The 15973-nt window shown below is 36.4% G+C and overlaps 1 protein-coding gene across 1 annotated transcript in view; it reads left to right on the top strand.

The window, feature by feature from the left end:
• Plbd1 (phospholipase B domain containing 1) overlaps positions 1-15973 on the top strand; it is a 68335-nt gene that overhangs the window by 31282 nt on the left and 21080 nt on the right. The window contains exons 4-6 of the mRNA XM_046435460.2: positions 563-701; positions 5637-5777; positions 6180-6324. Coding sequence (XP_046291416.1) covers positions 563-701; positions 5637-5777; positions 6180-6324 — 425 coding nt within the window. The remainder of the gene's footprint in view (positions 1-562; positions 702-5636; positions 5778-6179; positions 6325-15973) is intronic.

Genomic DNA, 15973 nt, shown 5'->3' with positions numbered 1-15973 from the left:
GAAAGGGAAAGTGCTAGAAAATGATATTGGCCAATTGTGTGCATGTACAAATATGTAATAGTGAATCTCACCATTATGTACAACTATAATGCACCAATTAAAATATGGAAAAAAGAAATGAGATGAATCATAAGCTGTGAAAATGATCTGAGAGAGAAGCATAAAATCTAGAAATCACCTTGTCTTTATGAGTTTTATTTCCTGTGGTCTAAGTACCATTTCTACACACAGATGTAATCAACTTGTTCTTATTGACTTATTTACATATTATGGTTTATATGAAATGCATTTGTGTTTGGTATCATTTCTTGGTATCACAGGTAGATTAATATTGCACATGTGTTTTGGTTCTAGATGAGCCAGAAAAATCCATTAAAGAGGAGGGAGAAATTAACATTCATTTAAGGTTTGCTCTGAAATCTTTTGAGTAACTGGAATATTATAAGATCCAGAACTTAAATTATTTTAGCATTAGCATCTGTCATCTCTAAATGCCTGGTTTGATTTAGTTTTGGATGAGCAACCACTGAGACTTCTAGTACAAATATGATTTCTCTTCCAGAAGGCAAAATCATTGGACTCGGAAAAACATCAAAGAATTCAAGAATGATTCATTTTGGAGACATACAGGCTATATCGTGGCACAAATGGATGGGCTATATGTAGGAGCAATGAAGAGGGCTATGGCCGAAGGAACAAAGGTATTATTTTTAAGAAGCTGCTCAATTTATATGTCAAAATATTGTGAAATAACATTACAGTTTAGAAGCAGATCAAATTAGGACACAAGTATAAATTCCTTGTGGATAAGCACTATTATTTTATCTGTCATATTCTAGTACCTAACTCACTGTCTGACACAAAATTTAAGTTCAAAACACAAATAAACAACTTGTTTCTGTGTTTTCCACTCTTTCATACAACTGTGTTAGGAAGAAATTTTAAAACATGATGTGAACATAGTGGTTTTTAACTAACCTGATAAAGAGTTTAGTGTTTTAAACTATAGGTTAATTAAGACAAATATCTAGGGATAAATTTCTGTTTTCCACACTCCACGGCATCCATATAAACATATAAACACATACACATAGTAATTCTGGGGGAAACTACTGAATCATTGAGGCTTCCAAGGTACCATTGGATATCTTCCAAAAATTATTGTGGGCATTTTGTTTCCTGGAGGTAATATATATGTAGGTGTGTGTGTGTGTGTGTGTGTACGCACATATATATATATACACCCTAGGCAAAACATACAAAAAGACTGTTCACAGAAAAATGATGCACATGATTGTTAATCATATGAGCTCAGCCCTGCTCATAACATGAGAAATGTAAATTAAGTCCATACTGGTAAATATTTTCTCATCAGTTTGGCAAAAATTCCAAAGTGTGAAAGTGCACCCTGTTGGCAAGGCTATGGGAAAAGAAAGCATTCTTCTAAAATACTGGTGGGAATGCAAACTGGTGTGTTCACTGTGAATGGGAACTTTTGTCACTTTGTATCCAAATCATATACTTACATTTGATTTTACCCAGCAATCCCACTTCCAGTATTATCACAGAGATATACACTTTTGCACTGCAATATACGATATGACAAATATATAAGTGTATTCATGGCAGATAATTTATTATATCAAAAGACTGAAAGCAGTCAGATACATAGAGGCTGGCTGTGTCAATAATGTAGCTGTAAACAAAGATCAGGTAGACCTCCAAATGCTGTTAGGGAATGACCTTTTGGATTTGTTATTAAGTGTAAAAATATAAGATGAAGAACAGGGTGTATTGTGTGCTGTCTTTCATATAAAAAAGGAAAATGAGTTTAATTCTTTAGAATAAATACCAAGGAGTGATGGCGTAAGCTGGGTCACATGGTGATTCCATCTCTAGTCTTTTCAGGAACATCCTTACTGATTTCCACAGTGGTTGTACTAATTTATGATCCCAACAACAGTGTAAAAAATGTTTTTTGCCCCCTACATTATTATTATATTATTTGTATGCTTGATGGCTGCCATTCTGACTGGAGAAATACATTTACACCAATGTTTATAGCAGCACAATTCATAATAGCCAAATTACGGAACTAGGAGTTTTATTCAGCCATAAAGAAAAATGAAATTATGAAATCATGTTATTTGCAGGAAAACAGATGTAACTTGAGAGCATTATGTTAAGCAAAATAAGCCATACTCAGAAAATCAAGGGCCATATGTTTTCTGTCATATATGGAAGCTAGAGAGGAAAAGGGAGGGCAGAGGAGTTGGGGTGTGTTTATCTTATGAAAATAGAAGGGAGACCAAAAGAATAGAGGAAGGTGTCAAGGGGGAAAGTAGAAGGGAGGAAAATGGGAGGTACTGGGGAACAATATTAATCAAGTTATAATTTTATAGCATGCATGTACAAATATGTAAAAAGTTCTATTATTATGTATAATTATAATGCACCAATTTAAAAAGTGAACAAGGAAGACATGCACAAAATAATGAGGAATGGCTTGAAAACAGTTGAGACAGGGTCTCCCTAATTGCTCAGGATCTCATTAAGTTGCTGAGACTGGCTTTAAACTCATGATCCTCCTGCCTTAGCCTTGCCAGCCGCTGGGATTACAGGTATGGGCTACTATACCCATCGATAACTAATTACCTTTTGAAGAGGGAATAAAAGAGAATGGAGGGAAGAGGAATGAAAGCAACATTTCTCTGAATGTACCTTTTTTATAGTTTTGACTCAGGAGCCATATAAATGTTGTTCTTGAATTGTAAAACACATTTAATCACAGAGAGGTAAAGCAGTCCCTAAAAAATTGAAACAAATGTATCTAACTATGTAACAAGTGATGGCATAACTACATAGAGAACTATTATTTCAAGTGACATTGAAATTGTTGCCGCTGTACATCTTTAGTGGGATAGACCCTAGGGACAAGAAAGACCACCAACAATAACAACAATAAAGGGCTGGAATGTAGCACAGTGGCAAAGCATCTGCCTCATTCGCAAAGCCCTGGTTCAACCCCCAGTTCTAAAAAGAAGCCCACCAAAAAAAAAAAAAAAAAAAAAGAACAAAAACCTTTTTAAACTGTATGTGATAATCTCACCTTAATAATAGTATTAGTCTTGGTATTTGGAAATTTGATAGATTTGGATGAATGGATAGATAAAGTAAAAAAAAAATAAGTAATTATGTCAGACACCAGAATTTTCAGCATTGAAAAAATTGATGAAGTAAAGACTTTGCAGTCTTTTAAACTTGAAATATAGATAACTGCCTCAAAAAAAAAAAAAAAAACAAAACTTATTCCCTCAAAGTAACCTTTGATCATTCTTCAGAATATGACTTAGGGTAGACAATGGTGTCTTAATACACAGGAGCACTACCATGAAGAAAAAGATTGATAAGCTCAGCTGAATTTATCAATAAAGATTATTCTTTTTATCAAAAGATATCATATGGGGCTTGGGTTGTGGCTCAGTAGTAGAGCACTTGCCTAGCACTCATGAGAATGATTAGCACATGTGAGAATTGAGCAATTCTCAGCAACATATATAAAAAAATGAATAAAATAAAGGTCCATCAACAACTAAAAATACATGTAAAAATAATTTTTTAAATAGTCATTATATCGAAAGTGAAAGATAAGCTATAAACTAAAGAAGATATTTGCAATACATTTAACTAACAAGATTTTTTATCCAAAATACATATGGAACAAAAATAGAAAATACTCAATGGAAAAATTGGTTAAAAAAAACCCAGAATTTTATAGAAGAGGAAATGCAATGACTCATAAATATTAAGAAATGTTCAGTTTCAGGGAAATGCATATTAAAACCTCTCTGAGATCCTACCACACACTAAAATTGTGTGTGGCAAATTACAAACCAGAAAGATAATATTGCTAATTATTTAAAGAGCTCCTAAAAATCAAGTGGGGGAAAAAACAAAGAACAACCCAGTAGAAAAAAATGAAATATATGAAGAGTTTACAGAAAACAAACTCAAAGGTTTTTAGAGATATGCTCAACCTTACTTAAAATAAAAAAACAAAAAATACAAATTCAAATTACTATGGGATAGAGTTTTCACTTATTGGATTGGAAACAAACTAAATATTTAAAATGTTATTGAAGCTGGAAGGGTATAAATTGAAACAACTCCTCTAGAACAATCTGGCAATATCAATTAAAATCAAAATCATTTCCAGGAATTTCTTCTACTCATAGACTCAAATTCATCCATAATTAATTATTGTTTATAATAGCACAAGTATTATAATAGTATTGTTTATAATAGTAAAAGGCTAGAACAAACCTGAAAGTCCATCAACAAAACAGTAGCTAAAAGTATTATAATACTCCCATACATTGAAATGCTACTTAAAAGAATGGGTGGGATTTTTATACCCAATATGAAAAGACCCCAGATATGAACAGAAAAAAAAAAGTGAAGGGTAATTCATATAGAACACCATTCGTGTTAAAAAATGTATTTATATGACATTTTAAAAACTTCGCAGATACACAAAAGAAATTAGTAGAAATGATAAATGAGATAGAATGAAATTAAAGCAAATGGAGAATAAGAGACTATCCAATAAAGACCTTCTTATGATTGTTTAATTCTTGAATGATGAATGTATTACTTATTCAAAAAAGCAAAACGAAGAGAATATTTATGTAAATAAGTTATCAGGTTGGGGGGTTTTGCTTTTGTTTTACTTTTTTGTTAAAATGTCATTTGTATTCATTCGTCTCCCCACCTCTATTAAGCCAGTTTGTTTATAGATGCCCAGCCTAGAGATATGCTGGTAGATTGCACCTTGCTGGAGCTGTGAACTCTAAAACGTTCACACTCAAGTGCAATCTGACAGCTACTTCAGGGTTAGCGCCTTCTGATCAGTTCATTCTATGTTAAGCACACAATCAAAATCAGAACCATTATACTGAAATTTTTGCTGTAAAAGTTTTTTTTTGCTGGGGTGATTTCTGCCTTGGCAATGTCTGGAGGAGATATTTTTGGTTGTTGAAACTTGAAGGTTGGCTGGGTGCAGCAGCTCAGGAAGCTGAGGCAGGAGAATTGGAGGTTCAAAGCCAGCTTCAACAAAGCAAGGTGCTAAACAACTCAGTGAAACCCTGTCTCTAAATAAAATACAAAATAAGGCTAGGGAGTGGCTCAGTGGTTGAATGCCCCTGAGTTTAATCCCTGCTACCCCAAAACCAAAACCAAAAATAAAAAACCTAGAAGGCTGCTACGAATAACCAGAGGGTAGAGGTCAGGGGTACTACTAAACATCTTACAGGGCACAGCCCCCCAAAATAAAGAATTACCTGCCTTACAATATAACTAATGCCAAGGTTGAGAAAACCTGTTATAGAGAAAAGCAAACAGAAAGCTCTGTTTTATTTTCTAAGAAGACATTCCAAATATCTGTGGATATCAGACATGCTAACACATCTCTTCTAATTTATAAAGCCATAAGAATTATTTTGTTAAGTTAAAAAAGCCAGGACATTTGTTACTTAAGAGACCCTTCACAATAGAATAATTTAATGGCACCTTAACAAAAGGAAAACTAGAAAATGACATGTGTCACAAAGTGATGCTAAGTCTGTGTTCTCTCCCAGCCCATGACCATGTTCCAGATTCAGTTCCTAAATGCTGTTGGAGATCTACTGGATCTGATTCCCTCTTTTTCTCCCACAAAAAGCAACAACATGAAGGTTTTCAAGAGATGGGACATGGGACATTGTTCTGCTCTTATCAAGGTAAGACATAGAAGCTCCTATCTTTTCCCTGGTTCACACAGAGTTTTCTGTATGGCACCCAAGAATGGCAACATCTCATCACCCCTGGCTGAATATCAGTTGATGATGTATCAGTTCATGAGTTCCTGGTATTCTTCCTGATATGGCAAAAGTTGAGAACTGGAAGGAACTTTGATGGAGGGAATTGGAAGTTGAAGCTATTACCTCTGCTTCCCTTTCATTTGGGATGTTAAGACATCTGTTTTGTGCACAGTAAAGTTAATGTTCAACTCCTTGGCCATATTTTTTGATGATAAAGATAACAGTAAACACCTAAATTGACACATCTTCTCCATGCTTCCTACACTTACTATTGAAGTCAGTTATCCATCTGTCTTTGTGTCACTATGATTCTGGCTACAGGTTCTTCCTGGATTTGAGAACATCTTTTTTGCTCACTCAAGCTGGTACACTTACGCAGCCATGCTCAGGATATATAAACACTGGGACTTCAACATCAAAGATAACGACACCAGCAGTAGTCGCCTCTCTTTCAGCAGTTACCCAGGTAAATAAATTTAGAGGTATATCTGAGTACTTTTTCAAAATAAAAACTTGGTGATTTAGAGTTAACTGAAAGGGAGAAGACATGTTTAGTGCTCAGTATACATTCTGATTTTAGTGTGCCTTTTGAATGAATATATCTCTAATACTTATTTAATAGAATGACATAAATAGGATAATGGAGTTGCCAGGAAGAAGACGCTTTGTAAATGTAAACGAATGCATCTCAATTCATTTCAACAAATTCCAGCTGAGCACTTATTTAGTACATGACATTTTCCCCAGGCCCTGCAGAGGAAGTGAAAAGAAGCACGACAGGTCCTTCATTCAGAGCCTGTGCTTGTTTCTCTTATTCATTACTATATCTGCAGCACTTAATCTAGTGTGTAGTACCTAGTACTTTCTACATTTTTTTGCTTAATGAGTGGATAAATGAATATGTAGGCTTCCATTATAGTCAGGAGGCCAAGATAAGTACAATACAGATGATGATGATGATAATGATGATGATGATGATACTGGATACTGAATACGCTACAGAAGTGTAACAGAAGTCATGAGTATTGCAAAGAGGGAGGACTCACTTCTGACTGTTGGGGAAAGGAAAGAGGTTGACATTTCAGATAGACCATGACTGATGGCTGAATTTGAACAAGTAGAGATGGATAGGAGGATAGTCTCTGTAGAGAAGGGCCTGCAAGATCCTATACCTAAAGGAAAGGAGTTTGAAAAGAAGCAGACCTTAGAAAAGTGGAAACAATTGGCACAAACACATGACCCCTTGAAAGGGACAACCGCTGAGCTCCCACCAATGTTTGTCATCAGGAATGTGGAAACCAGTGTTTCCAGATCCTACAGCTTCTTGACATGGGAATATAGATTTAAAAAACATAACTCACCGTGAGAACCCAATGAAGCATGTCTGCTACCTGAAGTTGGCCCCTCAGTTGCAGGTTTGCAACCTCTTCAGGAAATGTCATGAGCAAAGACAAGGGGGACACGTTACCAAACGTCTGAGGGTCCAACGTGGGAGGAGCTTGGACAGTTTAACTTGTAATGACACATCTGTAACTTGTAGGGTGGTCATGCCAGCTACCTGTTGTATCTGTTTACCTTTGTCAGCGTACGATTGCCCTTCCTGGTATTTCCTTGACAGTACTAACACTAACTCAGCAGGAATTCTACCCAGTAGGTTTCTGTCCTTCTCTCTCGATCCTTGGTTTGATTTCATGTTTATTTTAGTTTGCATAATTTTCTTAGTGCAGAGGGAGACTGAGGACTCTCTCCAAGTTAGACTGTGTTTTGCTTTTTTTTTTTTAATGTTCTATAGACTGACATGTAAGGACTGCAAGAGACTGAGACAGTCTGATAGACTTACTCTTCCTCTTATTTGTGATTCAGTGCATTTCTCAGAGGTTACCTGCACTGCTTGGAATCTCTGTGGAGTCTGGTGTTCTCCAGTAGACTTTCAATCCTAGATTACAAAGGTCGCAACGGAGGAGGACACGGAGGATTTTCTATGAAACTCATGACATTTGCATATTAATCTTTCAAGATTAGAAACATAGGTCAATAATATAGATAATATAAAGACTTTTTGGAACAATCCAATCTGCAAGAGAACAAAAGACATGTTTATATCCCAGATTTTTTTTATAGGATTTTTGTAGAACAAGGTGATTAATATTTTCTCTAGATAGTTTTGCTCTCAAGAGAAAACATGAAAAACATACAGAGTCTTATTTATATTACAGATATTGAAAGAGATCAGCCAACTGGATTAATCTAATAAACATGGCTCTAAGCTTTGTTGTGACGTTCATGTCACATGCATTGTTGAAACGAGAACAAAGCTCAGAGTTTTGTTGGCTTTTCTTTGGTGAAGAAATGTTATGGTAGATTAAGTGGGAGAGGAGTAAGGAGAGGTGGGTTTTTTGTTTTGTTTTGTTTTGAAGGCTTCTTCATTATCTAGGATGTTAAGAATTTCTGAGTCAATGATAATAATGTTTTGTGTTTTTGATAGTGGTTAAGAATAGATCTTAATTTTCCTCACCATAAAATAGTAACAAAATACAGTGTTAGATATGTTAATTGGCTTGATTGTAGTTAAAATTTCACAATGTATTTGTATATCAAAACATCATGTTGTAAACTTTTTATGATACACAATTTTAGTTGCTGATTCTGTTTCAATGCAGCTGGGAAAAGGGATGAAAGTGAAGTTAATTGAGAAATGAGAAAATGCTCTGTGTTAAGATTGGTTTGTATGTTTATGTTAAAGTTAAACACAGGCAATATGAAAATTAAAAAAAAAAAACCCAAAACTTCTAAGTAACTTCTAAAAGAGAGTCAAATTTAAATTGAGACATAAAGACAATTTCAATCAGGCCAATGAGGATAAGGTGGTGGCAGAATGTTCCATGTGGAACAGACACTAGGTAAGTCAAGAGAAAGTGTAGAGAGGCCATTAAGAGAGAATAAAGATCAATACAAGATGATTAAAATGGGTGGGCCGGAGCTGGAGGAGAAGGGCAGAGTGATCTGATCCTATTCCTCGAGGGAGCGAGGCTACACTTTGGAGATGGTAGTTGTACTGCACCCCATGTGGAGGCTCATCCAAGTTTTCGGCAGACACAATATGTTTGTTTGTATGTGGTGCTGAGGATCGAACCCGGCCGCACTCATGCCAGAAAAAGCTGAGCATGCGTGGTAGACAGATCACCCCAATTGGAGGAGGAGCACAGCCGCCGCCCGACCCTGCAAGGGAGACTTTTCAACTATACAAGAGCAATATAAATATATAGGGGGAAAATTTCAAAAACACAACAGTTTCACCAAGCAGAAAGAAACGCAAGCAGTATGAAAAGACAAGGAAAGAAAGGACCACAAGCAATGCAGGTCAACTCAACTTCAGAAGGGGTAATAGCTGCAGCAGATGGAATGTCAGATAAAGAATTCAGGATATACATGCTTCAGATGATCTGGAGTCTCAAGGAAGACATTAGACAGCAAAATCAGACAATGAAAGATCACTTCGACAATGAATTACATAAACAAATCCAGGAAGCAAAAGATCAACTATACAGGGAGATAGAGGTTATAAAAAACAAACAAACAGAAATCCTAGAAATGCAGGAAGCAATAAACCAACTTAAAAACTCAATTGAGAATACTACCAGCAGAGTAGAACACTTAGAAGATAGAACATCAGACAATGAAGACAAAGTATTTCAACTTGAAAAGAACATAGACAGCTCAGCAAGACTGTTAAGAAACCATGAGCAGAACATCCAAGAAATATGGGATAACATAAAGAGACCAAACTTAAGAGTCATTGGGATACAGGAAGGTATAGAGGTCCACACCAAAGGAATGAGTAATCTATTCAATGAAATAATACGAGAAAACTTCCCAGACTTGAAGAATGGGATAGAATCCCAAATCCTAGAAGCCTACAGGATGCCAAATGTGCAAAATCATAAGAGATCCACACCTAGACACATTATAATGAAGATGCCCAACATACAGAATAAGGAGAGAATTTTAAAACCTACAAGAGAAAAGAAGCAGATTACATTTAGGGGTAAACCAATCAGGATAACAGCTGATCTTTCAACACAGACTCTGAAAGCTAGAAGATCCTGGAATAACATATTTCAAACACTGAAAGAAAATGGGTTCCAACCAAGAATTGTGTATCCAGCGAAATTAAGCTTCAGGATGGAAGACGAAATTAAAACCTTCCATGATAAACAAAAGTTAAAAGAATTTGCAGCTAGAAAACCATCTCTTCAAAACATCCTCGGCAAAACATTACAGGAAGAGGAAATGGAAAATAACAATGAAAACCAAGAGTGGGAGGTAGGATAGTAAAGGGGGGAAAAATAATAAAAGAGGAAAACAAACCATGTTTAGTAACATAAATAAACAAATATGGCTGGAAGAACAACCCATATCTCAATAATAACCCTAAATGTTAATGGCTTAAACTCACCAATTAAGAGACACAGGCTAGTAGAATGGATCACAAAACAAGACCCAACAATATGCTGCCTACAGGAGACGCATTTGATAGGAAAAGACATACATAGGCTGAAGGTGAAAGGTTGGGAAAAATCATATCACTCATATGGGCTTCGGAAACAAGCAGGAGTGTCCATACTCATATCAAATAAAATAGATTTCAAGCCAAAGTTAATCAAAAGGGATAAAGAGGGACACTACATACTGCTCAAGGGAACCATACACCAACAAGACATAACAATCATAAATATATATGCCCCAAACAATGGTGCAGCTATGTTCATCAAACAAACTCTTCTCAAGTTCAAGACTCTAATAGACCACCATACAATAATCATGGGAGACTTCAACACACCTCTCTCGCCACTGGACAGATCTTCCAAACAAAAGTTGAATAAGGAAACTATAGAACTCAATAACACAATTAATAACCTAGACTTAATTGACATATATAGAATATACCACCCAACATCAAGCAGTTACACTTTTTTCTCAGCAGCACATGGATCCTTCTCAAAAATAGATCATATATTATGACACAGGGCAACTCTTAGACAATATAAAGGAATAGAGATAACACCATGCATCTTATCTGATCATAATGGAATGAAACTGAAAATCAACGATAAAAGAAGGAAGGAAAAATCATGCATCACTTGGAGAATGAACAATAGGTTACTGAATGATCAATGGGTTATAGAAGACATCAAGGAGGAAATTAAAAAATTCTTAGAGATAAATGAAAACACAGACACAACATATCGGAATCTATGGGACACATTGAAAGCAGTTCTAAGAGAGAAATTCATTGCTTGGAGTTCATTCCTTAAAAAAAGAAAAAACCAACAAATAAATGATCTCATACTTCATCTCAAAATCCTAGAAAAAGAAGAACAAAACAACAGCAAAAGAAGTAGAAGGCAAGAAATAATTAAAATCAGAGCTGAAATTAATGAAATCGAAACAAAAGAAACAATTGAAAAAATTGACAAAACTAAAAGTTGGTTCTTTGAAAAAATAAATAAAATCGACTGACCCTTAGCCATGCTAATGAAGAGAAGAAGAGAGAGAACTCAAATTACTAGCATACGGGATGAAAAAGGCAATATCACAACAGACACTTCAGAAATACAGAAGATAATCAGAAATTATTTTGAATCCTTATACTCCAATAAAATAGAAGTTAGTGAAGGCATCAATAAATTTCATAAGTCATATCATCTGCCCAGATTGAGTCAGGAGGATATAGACAACCTAAACAGACCAATATCAATTGAGGAAATAGAAGAAACCATCAAAAGACTACCAACTAAGAAAAGCCCAGGACCGGATGGATATACAGCAGAGTTTTACAAAACCTTTAAAGAGGAACTAATACCAATACTTTTCAAGCTATTTCAGGAAACAGAAAAAGAGGGAGAACTTCCAAATTCATTCTACGAGGCCAATATCACCCTGATTCCTAAACCAGACAAAGACACTTCAAAGAAAGAAAACTACAGACCAATATCTCTAATGAACCTAGATGCAAAAATCCTCAATAAAATTCTGGCGAATCAGATACAAAAACATATCAAAAAAATTGTGCACCATGGTCAAGTAGGATTCATCCCTGGGATGCAAGGCTGGTTCAATATACGGAAATCAATAAATGTTATTCACCACATCAATAGACTTAAAAATAAGAACCATATGATCATCTCGATAGATGCGGAAAAAGCATTCGACAAAGTACAGCATCCCTTTATGTTCAAAACTCTAGAAAAACTAGGGATAACAGGAACATACTTCAATATTGTAAAAGCAATCTATGCTAAGCCTCAGGCTAGCATCATTCTGAATGGAGAAAAATTGAAGGCATTCCCTCTAAAATCTGGAACAAGACAGGGATGCCCTCTCTCACCACTTCTGTTCAACATAGTTCTCGAAACACTAGCCAGAGCAATTAGACAGACGAAAGAAATTAAAGGCATAAAAATAGAAAAAGAAGAACTTAAATTATCACTATTTGCGTGACATGATTCTATACCTAGAAGGCGCAAAAGGGTCTACAAAAAAACTACGAGAACTAATACATGAATTCAGCAAAATGGCAGGATATAAAATCAACACGCATAAATCAAAGGCATTCCTGTATATCAGCGACAAATCCTCTGAAATGGAAATGAGGACAACCACTCCATTCACAATATCTTCAAAAAAAATAAAATACTTGGGAATCAACCTAACAAAAGAGGTGAAAGACTTATACAATGAAAACTACAGAACCCTAAAGAGAGAAATAGAAGAAGATCTTAGAAGATGGAAAAATGTACCCTGTTCATGGATAGGCAGAACTAACATCATCAAAATGGCGATATTACCAAAAGTTCTCTATAGGTTTAATGCAATGCCAATCAAAATCCCATTGGCATTTCTTGTAGAAATAGAGAAAGCAATCATGAAATTCATATGGAAAAATAAAAGACCCAGAATAGCAAAAACAATGCTAAGCAGGAAGTGTAAATCAGGCGGTATAGCGATACCAGACTTCGAACTATACTACAGAGCAATAGTAACAAAAACAGCATGGTACTGGTACCAAAACAGGCGGGTGGACCAATGGAACAGAATAGAGGACACAGAAACCAATCCACAAAACTACAACTGTCTTATATTTGATAAAGGGGCTAAAAGCATGCAATGGAGGAAGGATAGCATCTTCAACAAATGGTGCTGGGAAAACTGGAAATCCATATGCAACAAAATGAAACTGAATCCCTTTCTCTCGCCATGCACAAAAGTTAACTCAAAATGGATCAAGGAGCTTGATATCAAATAAGAGACACGCCGTCCGATAGAAGAAAAAGTTGGCTACGATCTACATACGGTGGCGTCGGGCTCCAAATTCCTCAATAGGACACCCATAGCACAAGAGTTAATAACTAGAATCAACAAATGGGACTTACTCAAACTAAAAAGTTTTTCTCAGCAAAAGAAACAATAAGAGAGGTAAATAGGGAGCCTACATCCTGGGAACAAATCTTTACTCCTCACACTTCAGATAGAGCCCTAATATCCAGAGTATACAAAGAACTCAAAAAATTAAACAATAAGAAAACAAATAACCCAATCAACAAATGGGCCAAGGACCTAAACAGACACTTCTCAGAGGAGGACATACAGTCAATCAGCAAGTACATGAAAAAATGCTCACCATCTCTAGCAGTCAGAGAAATGCAAATCAAAACCACCCTAAGATACCATCTCACTCCAGTAATATTGGCAGCCATTATGAAGTCAAACAACAAGTGCTGGCGAGGATGTGGGGAAAAGGGTACACTTGTACATTGCTGGTGGGACTGCAAATTGATGCAGCCAATTTGGAAAGCAGTATGGAGATTCCTTGGAAAGCTGGGAATGGAACCACCATTCGACCCAGCTATTCCCCTTCTCGGTCTATTCCCTAAAGACCTAAAAAGAGCATGCTACAGGGACACTGCTACATCGATGTTCATAGCAGCACAATTCACAATAGCAAGACTGTAGAACCAACCTAGATGCCCTTCAATAGACGAATGGATAAAAAAAAATGTGGCATTTATACACAATGGAGTATTACTCTGCATTAAAAATGACAAAATCATAGAATTTGCAGGGAAATGGATGGCATTAGAGCAGATTATGCTAAGTGAAGCTAGCCAATCCCTAAAAAACAAATGCCAAATGTCTTCTTTGATATAAGGAGAGTAACTAAGAACAGAGTAGGGACGAAGAGCATGAGAAGATTAACATTAAACAGGGATGAGAGGTGGAAGGGAAAGGGAGAGAGAAGGGAAATTGCATGGAAATGGAAGGAGACCCTCAGGGTTATACAAAATTACATACAAGAGGAAGTGAGGGGAAAGGGAAAAATAATACAAGGGGGACAAATGAATGACAGTAGAGGGGGTAGAGAGAGAAGAGGGGAGGGGAGTGGAGGGGAGGGGGGATAGTAGAGGATAGGAAAGGCAGCAGAATACAACAGACACTAGTATGGCAATATGTAAATCAATGGATGTGTAACTGATGTGATTCTGCAATCTGTATTCAGGGTAAAAATGGGAGTTCATAACCCACTTGAATCAAAGTGTGAAATATGATATATCAAGAACCATGTAATGTTTTGAACAACCAACAATAAAAATTAAAAAAAAAAGATGATTAAAATGACAAGTGGAAGAGACAGTGTATAGTTTCTCATTTTGTAATGATCTGGCCCATGAAACATGGAGGGCAAGAGAGGCTGCCACAGAACCTTTTGAAGGTTGGTGCAAAATAATTCAGGTGATTCAGACCACTATAATGTTTTATACATGGTTAATCAGTGTGTGGAGAAAAGATAGATATCCACTTTCAAGAAGAAAACAAAATGTCAAAAATTACTGATAAATTACTGTAGCACACCACAACTTTCTGTGTGCTCCTTGTCCTAGCCAGAATCCTTAAGGGATAATTGCCTAACAAGAACTGTCAGAAGTGCACTCTCCAAATTGTATTCCAGCACAGGAGAGTAGAAGGAGCTGTAGTAATCATGTTACGGAAAGCTTGGTCCTTGTCCCCAATACCAATCCAGTAACGAGGACACGGTTTTGAGAAAAAGAAGAAAGAAGGTTTATTCCTTTGCTAGCAAAGGAGAAGCACAGGGGACTCCACTTCTAGAGGCTGTGTTTTCGCCCATCAGGGAAGACAGGGCTTTAAAGGAAGTTCTTCAGAGGCTGCATTCCAGGAGTGCCCTGACAGGGGTCCCAGGTGCACCCTGATGGTGTGTGAAATTCACTTGCTAATTTGAGAGATAGTCTCTTCCTAGATCTTCCAGTGACATCTCCTTCCTGTGGTGGGTTGGTGCTCAAGGACAGATAACTTGGTCTAGGATGGGAAAAGGTAATCTTGTTCCCCAATCCCAGGCTAGGGAGCGGGGAGAGGGAGAAAAGAAAAATATATCCCTCTGGGTTGGGGACATAGCTCAGTTGGTAGAGTGCTTGCCTTGCATGCATAAGGCTCTGGATTCAATCCCCAGCACTGCCAAAAGAAAAAATTCCTTTTAAAATAGGCCTCAGAGCAGCCAGGGATATATTCAAAATTGACCACTGTTACAATCAATCATCATTACTACAAAAGGACCCGCTGCCTCTACTGCAAGTGAACTTGTTGAAGCCAATCTCGTTTTCTGTGTTCACCAGAACCTCAGTTAACTTCATAAAAACAGACAAGGTTATATGTATTTGGCTGGGAAGGGTTGATTTTTAAATTCCAAAGTCTTATCAGTTTGTTGGGCAAAACAGACCAGGGCTCTTCTTGTGAGGAATGAAAAACTTCTAGAACAAAGTTGTTCAAAAGCCATCTTCTCTGGAGTATCTGAAACCTTGGGCAAGTATTTTCTTGTAGGGTCATTGTCTATGTAAACAACTTGGTTTCAATAATTATTACAAAATTCATGGTCCCTTATAAGATATAGTAATTTACCAATGGAGGTTAGAATAAGAGGCAGAGAAGGAACTGATATGTCTTTAATCAAATCAGCACATGTGAAGATTTTTTTTATAGCATCTATGTACCATTTCTGGTAATTTCTTATCCCTGGCTAATTTGCTATCCCCTCCACCCTACCC

Source organism: Marmota monax, unplaced genomic scaffold (genome assembly GCF_021218885.2).
Source record: "Marmota monax isolate L192 unplaced genomic scaffold, Marmota_monax_Labrador192_F-V1.1 WCK01_AAM20220418_F8-fsc00012, whole genome shotgun sequence".
In the NCBI taxonomy this organism is placed as follows: Eukaryota; Metazoa; Chordata; class Mammalia; order Rodentia; family Sciuridae; genus Marmota; species Marmota monax.
The sequence above is the reverse complement of the archived record's forward strand: the minus strand, read 5'-3'. Positions and strand labels throughout refer to the sequence as shown.